This window comes from Colobus angolensis, unplaced genomic scaffold (assembly GCF_000951035.1).
Source record: "Colobus angolensis palliatus isolate OR3802 unplaced genomic scaffold, Cang.pa_1.0 Scaffold49, whole genome shotgun sequence".
Lineage (NCBI taxonomy): Eukaryota > Metazoa > Chordata > Mammalia > Primates > Cercopithecidae > Colobus > Colobus angolensis.
Window position 1 is genome coordinate 7,210,827 of NW_012118376.1, and position 8,736 is coordinate 7,219,562.

An 8,736-nucleotide genomic window follows, 5' to 3' on the forward strand; every position below is an offset into this window, starting at 1 on the left:
TTAACCATGAAATTTAGATGAGTAAATTCCATGTAAAAGGGAGTAAAAACATCAAGAGGGTAAGGGGCGGGGGAATAGTAATAGGATCAATGGATTGGAGATTCCACTGGGGTCAGAAGATGGTTAGGGCTGAGGCACTAGGAGTGAGCTGCAAAAACAGGAAGGGGTAACAGAGCAGAACACATGAAATGGCAACTGTGGAAGGACTGCAGTTATTGACAATATAGGAGGGTATCACTGTGGAATGAGTGGCTGACATAGTGTAGATGGGAAGAACACTGGAAGAGGGGTCTAGGAAATGACAGGCCAGAGTTTGGGTGGATCAGTTATGTATACTTTTATCAATTTCAATATAAAGACTGGAGAGTGGGACAGCGAGCCTTTATGACATAATTCAAAACTGAAGATTGTAGGGAGAAAGGAGGAAGCATAGACTGAAAGAAGCAAGGAGACTCGTGACAGATATCTTCCCCACCTCTAGAAACAGTGGTAAGGAAAGTTATGGAGCAAACAAACAAAAACAGCCACAACTGCACAGTGGAAGAGAGTCCGGTTTCCATTAGAGCAAGAAAGTGAAAACAACATCTAAGAATAGGTTCAGACTGGATTTTGCAGATGATGGACAGTTAATTTCACAAGGCACAGTAGAAGGGTATGAAGAGTTGAGAAGGGGTTTAAGAAAAAGTGTAGACCCCACTCCAGCCTGGGCAAGAGAGCTAGACTCTGTCTCCAAAAAAAAACAAAAAACGTGTAGAGCCAGTCTGAGCGCGGTGGCTCACACCTGTAATCCCAGCACTTTGGGAGGTCGAGGTGGGTGGACTGCCTGAAGTCAGGAGTTGGAGACCCGTCTGGCCAACACAGTGAAACCTCGTCTCTACTAAAATACAAAAAATCAGCTGGGCATGGCAGTGTGCGCCTGTAGTCCCAGTTATCAGGCAGGCGGAGGCAGGAGAATTGCTTGAACACAGGAGGCAGAGGTTGCAGTGAGCCGAAATCACGCCAGTGCATTCCAGCCTGGGCGACAGAGCGAGACTCCATCTCCAAAAAAAAGTGTAGACCTTTTTATGAATGGAGTGCCAGAGATAAAATGTGAACAGGAAGTCTGGAGGTTCTGTGGTTACTGACAAAGACTAAAGCTAGCACACATGACTCCTGATACACCCATGTGTTTCACTAAGAAATGGAAACTGCTGGGTCAAAGATGTTTTTACTTTAAAACAGCTGTACTGATATATTCAGTGTTATCCCTTTAACCTTCTCAATACATACTAACAAAACTTTTTTCTCTTTTGCCGGTATAATGAGCAGAAAAAAAAAGTCACTGCTTTACTTTGCATTTGTCTACTAGTGAGGTAAATCATCATTCCATGTTTACCCACTAGCCGTATTTCCTCTTCTGTGGAATCTGCCCACTTAAAAAACTGAGTTGTTTTCCCTTTTAAACTGATGTAGAGTGCTTTAAAAATCTATTTTATTCTCTTCTTAATGATTCACACAAATCAATCTTCTAGATACGTTTCATACCTTTCAACGGCTCATAATAGGGTGATATAAGGCTCAGTAGGTGCTCTCTCTTCCAAATCTCTCTGTACTATATATTAGTTTGTCTAACTAAGGCCTTAGTCAAATCTGGCCATACCACTGGTTTCGTAACTGTTTTTGCACTACGGTGATAGAGATGGTATGGCCCACAAAGCAGAAATTATTTGCTATCTGGCCCTTTACAGAAAGCTTGTGGGCCCCTGCTATATACCTTTCAGGGTCCCTGAACTGCTTAAGATTTCCAAGAACCCAGTGGATCCTTATCTTTACTGACACACTCACTGAAATGCTGTTCCTAGTTCCCAAAATGCTCCAGACATTCCCCCTAATCTACTCAACGAATCTATTACTGGCCTTTCTGGTGCTTTTACAGATTTATATCACAAAATCTGTAAATACACTTATTGAACTTGTTTATTTACACATCTCTTTCTCCACTAGTATGTAAATCTCTCGACAAGAGATAATGCCAGCACTAATAAATGGCACACAAAGTCCTTCATGGTTTGCTAGCTCTCTCATCATTTCCTAGTTCTGCTATGCTCCAGTCAAAATATATATTTAATTTCATTAAATATTTTTCAAAAACATAATTTCTAATGGTAGCATAATAATCAAGAGTTCTGTACTTTCATATTCATTTCTTTAAAATTTTGGTGGATACCACCTATTCCTAATAATTTATTTGCATTTATTTAGCATATTCATGATTTGCTGAATACTTCTCTTCCTTAATTCCTTTCTTAGTAAAAACAAAAGTGGTGGAATCTTATCCTTCCTAGGATTAACTTTTTCATCTGTGGTAGGAACATATGCATCTAGGATAAAGGGGCTCCACTAACTACCTTGTAGGTAGTTCTAATTTCCTTATGTGAAACACTTATTTTTTAATTTCCCCAGTAGAACCTTCATTTACTTTACCAGGAGTTTTACTAAATGCATATTTCAATTCAAGCACTTACGAGCCTTTTCATTCCTCTTACCCCCCAGATTTAATCAAATTTGAGATTTCTTTGCTTTTCTCTCATTTACTTGTTTTGAGATCATTAAGAGCTGCACCCACAGATATTTGGTGTATTCACTTTAGAACCCAGCTTTATATAGTTGTTACCAATTATATCTCACCCAGGTAAAGATCTTTCTCTAAAATGTATGTGGAAAGTTAAGCCCTGTCTTGTTTAACTTTGCAACTTACCCATTCATTATTCCCAACTCAGTTTATCTTAAAAATGTGGTCTGTGATCTATAGTTAGTTACAGCATAAAATTCTGAGTATGTATATGATATAAAAGTATACAAACAAAACAGCATGATGAGCTTTGCAGCCAAGCAGATCTAGGTTCAGATTCAGGCTCGAACGCTCTGAGCCCTTGGACAAAGTACTTACCTATTTACACTTTGTTTTCTCATCAGTAAAATAGAAGTAACTCCCATGTATAACACAGAGCCAAGATAATAAACGAGAAAAATGTACATGAAAGTGATAATGTATATTAAATGCCTACAAATAATGTCCAGTACAAGTAAAACGTTAATCTACTCTCTATTCTTCTAATCCCCAAGCAACAGGAACAATAAATACTGTGTAGTCTCAATTTATTGTATTAATAAGTTCATTATTAAATTCCCTTAAGTAAAAGCAATTTGGCAGTATGGACCATGAGCTTTGGATGTTTACTTTGACTCAGTATTTTTGCTTTGGGGACTCTATCTTCATAATCTAGAATGCAGAAATTGATTTTTTTTAAGAGGATGTTCATTGCAGTGTTTATTATAACTGCAAAAAATTTAGAAACTGTTTAATAATGAGAAATCCACACAAACATGCAAACATTAGATATGGTAACAGAATAATTTAGTAGTATAAGAAAATGCTTATGGTGCTAGGTGAAAAAAGAATACAAAATTACCCACACAATAAAGTGTCAACTGTGAAAAAAATCCAATAAACTCAGAAAAAAACATTGGAAGGAAATGCACCAAAGGGCTTACAGTAGTTACTACGTAGTACTGATATTTGTAATTTTTATTTTATGGTTTTCTATAGTTTTCTGAAATAATTAACAATGATAATGACATTGATGATAACAGCAGTTATTATTTATAAAAAAGTTAATACATGACAGGCCCAGTTTTTTTCTTTTTTTTTTGAGGTGGAGTTTCACTCTTGTTGCCCAGGCTGGAGTGCAATGGCATGATCTCGGCTTACCGCAACCTCCGCCTCCCAGGTTCAAGCAATTCTCCTGCCTCAGCCTCCCTAGTAGCTGGGATTACAGGCATGTGCCACCAGGCCCAGCTAATTTTGTATTTTTAGTAGAGATGGGGTTTCTCCATGTTGGTCAGGCTGGTCTCGAACTCCCAACCTCAGGTGATCCACCCACCTGGCCTCCCAAAGTGCTGGGATTATAGGCGTGAGCCACTGCGCCCAGCCTGACAGGCCCAGTTTTAAGAGCTTACTGTATTAACTCATTTACTCCTCATAACATAAGATGAAAAAGTGAGATTAAATAACTTGCCCAAGGTCACACAGATAATTACAGAAGGTGCCAAAATCTGAATCCCAATAGTGTAGCTCTAAAGCGCCTGTTCTCTACACTACACTGAAAAGTTTTGCTTTGTTTTAAAAATGTAACCATTAAAAAGGCATATATCAATCCCAACTTTATGGTCTCACAGTTATCAGCTTTTTTGTCAGTACTGAATTGTAATATTTGCTCTGGCATGGAGTGTCTTTTTGGATTAAGATGTAGCCACTATTCCCATATGTATTCTATCTACTCCAGAAAATTCCAAGACAAATCCGCCTCCCTATTTCCCATTTCAGTATCTCATTTGACCATTGAGACTCTAGAACTCTAATATTCTTATTATAGCAACTGACAGTACTTCAAAGGACCCTTCAAAGCAACCCAATCACACTTGCTTTTGAAAACCTCCCAACTAACATCCACGCATATAATTACAAATCAGTTGCCACTTGCTGTAGTTTGCATATGGTGTGTCTGTCTCCATCAAAATTCACGTTGAAATCTGATCATGATCTCATGGACATGATTTAGTTCCCCCAGGGTGAGTTGTTAGAAAGCCTGGCCCTCCCCTCAGATTTCCCTTTCTTTGCCTGGGGAGCTTCCCCTTTGACCTTCTCTAGCATGATATGATGCAGCATAACAAGCTGACCAGATGGCGGCGCCTTGCTTCTTATACTTCCCATCCTGCAGAACCGTGAGCCAAATAATAAACCTCTTCTCTTTATAAAGGACCCAGTCTCAGGTATTCTTTTACAGCAACACAATACAGATTAAGGCACCACTCTTGCAAACATCTGTCTTCCATTGTGAAGTTCATTCCTTGTACAATTCAGAAGACTCCGTCACCTGCCAACACTCAACAGATTTACCATGGCAATGGCTGAATAGGGCCAACTAAGAAAAATCCTCAACCTCCAGGGGAATTTCACTTATTCTAATCCTTCCTCTTTGAGGATGGCATTGTTCTCCATTGTTTTTGAAAACCTCATCAGTTTCTTCGATTCTCTCAGCTTTCTCACCCTTTTGCTGGTAAACCAAACTGTTTTGAGGAGGGAGGATATCTTTTTGGCACCAATATGTATTCAAATATCAATCTCAGGAAAAAAATCACAATTTATACCCTGGCCAATAAAAAGAACTCCCCCACTTACTGCTGTGCTCCTCTCTACAGTTTATATATGATAAATTTATTTCATTACACATGTCACTTGGTTTGACTTCCTTTATAACCAGGTTTCTTTTCTTAAAAAAACATTGGCAGAATCCAACATGGTTAAAAGTCAAGAAATTCTTCTAAATATAGATGTTTACATTTCAATGTAGAAGCTCATTTACAACATTTAGAAAAACTGAGTTCATGGAATGGCTTTAAAATTATAAATATAGTCATAAAAAATGAATACAATAACAAGTATTGATATTGGAAAAGCTTACAACTAGAATCATATATTTTTACAAAAAATCTTATTCTGTTCACATTATATAATGGTAATAAAGCCACTGAGAGTTGAGGTAGAAGTGCAAACAAGATTTTTACAGATATTTCAGTGGGAGGAATTTAATAATTCCTGACTAGGACAAAGATGCAGCCACATCAAGACTACTCCAGGGTGGCGGCCCCTTTTAGGAAAAAGAAAACAGAACACTAGTACTTCATTAGGCTCACGTTAAATTGCATGAAGTAAAAATCGTACTGCCAAACTAGTATAAATGTATGCACTGCATAGCTAGAGACTGAAAAAGAAATCTGCACCTTCAAACTATTATTTCCCTTTTGTGGTTGCTAATTTTCATCCTGGTACAGCCTTCTCTAGGAACAACTAGGGTGCCAAGTAAGGTAAAAGTGGAAGACAGATCCTTTCCCAAAAAACGGGACTTTCCCCTTTTCCACTAAATATAGCTTCTTCACCACTCTAATATGAAAGCTTTGATATAATAGGGAAACTTAAAATCCTGCAGGAACTTTTGTTATTCTAAAAGTGAGTACGTCAGGACAGCCATTTTACAACCTTCATTTCCAAACACCTATTACACCATACGTCTTGCAATTTTAAAAGTATCTTTTCTTTAGGGTAAAAAAAGTACCATTTACACATTCATCATTTAAGTCATTACTGTTTCAAAGGACAGTTGTTAAGCTTCTTAATACAGCTGTCAAAATCAATTTGTAGATAGCCTCCAATTTCAATTTTCTACATTTACATCTACTGATAGACCAACCTGATTAGCGATTAAGATAACAGACTTAAACTGTAAGCAATCCTTGCAAAATCCAGTTGATTTTTAAAATCAGTAAGCAACACGCGATCATTTTTAAAGACAGCCATTCCGAAAATAGCTTGATTGTGGTGGCCGGTCTGCTCCTCAGCAGCTGTTCCCTGTTGCTTGTACGCATGGGAGTGCAGGTAGAAGTGCAAAACCCATAAGCCCACGCAAAACCCGTACAGTCACAAACATTATGTAAACATGTCGTGAGGCCAAGAAGCCCCAAGGAGAAAGAACCGCCGGGAGAAAGAGATCGGCAAGCTGCATGCGAGGACGATGGGCGCTGTGTGCGGACGCGGGAGACCCGGGCAGAGGGGCCCAGGGCGGGACAAAGACTGGCCCATCTCTGGCAGCGCCGGCCAGCACCCAGAACCAGTGGGAGGCTGCCTTCCCGGGGCAGCCGACTGCAGCACTCAAGGGCCCCCTCAAACGCCACAGCTTAACAGGCGAGGCAAACGCTTCCCTGAGTATCAGATCATTCCCTTCCTGCCCCTTGTAACGGGCTCCCGCCGCCCCTAACGGGCTCCTCGGGCACCTGAGGAGCCGCCGTCGCCTGCCCCCTACCCGGGTCCCAAAGGGCGCCTGGGCCGGCAGCTGCTGGGGTTAGAACCGCGCCGCCGCTGCCTCCCGGCTTCAAACGGCCGGGCGGGCACCGAGAGAGCGAGCGAGCCCAGCGTCTCTCCCGTAGGCGCGTCAAGCAGCTCGGAGCTCCCAGCCTCTGCTGCCGCCCCTCCAGTTCGGGGCCGCGCACCCTCACGCCACCTACCCGGTCCCACACCATCCCAGAGGCCTCGGGCGCTCAGGCCTTCGGCCGAAGCGGCACTGCCTCCTGTCCGGGGCCTGAAATGGCTGCGGAACAAAGAGAATCTGGGCTCCACCGAGCGCCGGTCCGATTGGCCGGGGGGCGGAGCCCGCCGCGGGAACGTTCGGCGGCGGTCGCCTTGGCAACGGCGGCGGGGCTGGGAAAACTGCGGCCTCGGTCGGCTGGGCCTGTGGGCCTGCGTCCGGCAACGCGCGGCAGTGCTTTCTAAGCGGGCTCTGTAGCTTCAGACCTCACCGGCCTGGCGCGGGGCTCACAAGTGCTCGCACTTCCTGCGGCCGGCGCGCTGACCGGAGCCTCTGGGTCTCGCACGCAGCAGCTGCAGACGCTGCCCGGCGCGGTGGGGCTGTGAGCAAAATGGCCCGCCAGTGTGGTTTCCCAGACTGTGCTGGGCCCTCCTAGGAGGATGGCCTTGCCCCAGCCTAACTTCTGTACCCCAGCATAACCTCGAAAGTAACAGCCGTGCCCTGGGAGCCTGTTCAACACTGAACATATCCCACAATAACACAGTTCCAGCGTCGCTGGTAAAAAGCAGAAATGGCTTCGGTAGGTAGATGCGGGTGGATGGCTGCCTGCTTAGTACAAGATAGGCTTTTGACGTGTGTTGTGTCTGGCGTATAAACTACTATGTAATTAAAATTCAGTGATTTATAAAATTTTTACGTCTCCAGGTGTGCAATCCTATAAAACTGTAGTTTCTTGCTCTTAGAAATAACAAGCCCTTCTCTCCCTAACCTGCCATCATGAGAAATTAAAATGTCCTCTATTTTCTGTACGGCAAATGATTCAAAATGGGAGTGGTGGACGTTTTTATACCCAATTGCAACAACGGTAATGAGATAAATATCAGTTCCCTTCCCTCAGATTATTCTTATATGTAACATATACTGTATAAAAATACTTAAAATTTGCATAACTAGTTGATTCTTATTTTCTAAGGTGGTGATTCCGGTGATAATATTCCTCACATGATCAATGTGAGTAGAAATACCAGCAGTTCCGACTATCTTAAAGGAAGTGCTGTATGTATTTTGAAAATACGTAACAGTTGTTGCCTTCCTGTCATAGTTTAGGTAAAATTGCAGTACATAATATTAGAAAATGTCTGTAAATTTTTACTAAGATAATTTATTTGTTCATCTAAACATGTTAACAATTTTCGTTTGAACTACATGTTGCAGAAAAAACTAGTTTATTTAACTTAAAATTTGAGACTAAAAGTACCATTTTTTAATTATTGGGAAATTGAACTTAGCAAGGAAAATATTATAGATAACTAAAATACTCATGATTTCAACATGTTCTGTTAATTTGATAATAATTGGATACAGTAGTGTATATCAAAAAGAGCCCCCTCCAAATAGGAGTAGATTACTAAGAACAAAAATGTAATATAAACTTTCCTAAATGGTAGTTTATCTGCAGGAAAATATACCCAGAAAAAGTGTATTTATCCAAATAACAAATGGCTTATTTCTGCATTTGAAAAGTTACATCGTGGACTAGGATCTGTACAAATCAGAGGATGTGTAGTATTTGCATTATTCTTTGCTAAAGGAAAAAACACAAATATTTCTAAAA

General features: G+C 41.2%; 1 protein-coding gene across 1 annotated transcript in view; it reads right to left on the minus strand.

Moving 5' to 3' along the window:
- The window catches only part of TNPO1 (transportin 1), a 98,888-nt gene extending 91,346 nt beyond the window's left edge, over nucleotides 1-7,542 (minus strand). Inside the window, exon 1 of the mRNA XM_011959279.1 lies at nucleotides 7,102-7,542. Coding sequence (XP_011814669.1) covers nucleotides 7,102-7,116 — 15 coding nt within the window. The 5' untranslated portion in view covers nucleotides 7,117-7,542. The remainder of the gene's footprint in view (nucleotides 1-7,101) is intronic.
- Nucleotides 7,543-8,736: the final 1,194 nt, after the last annotated feature.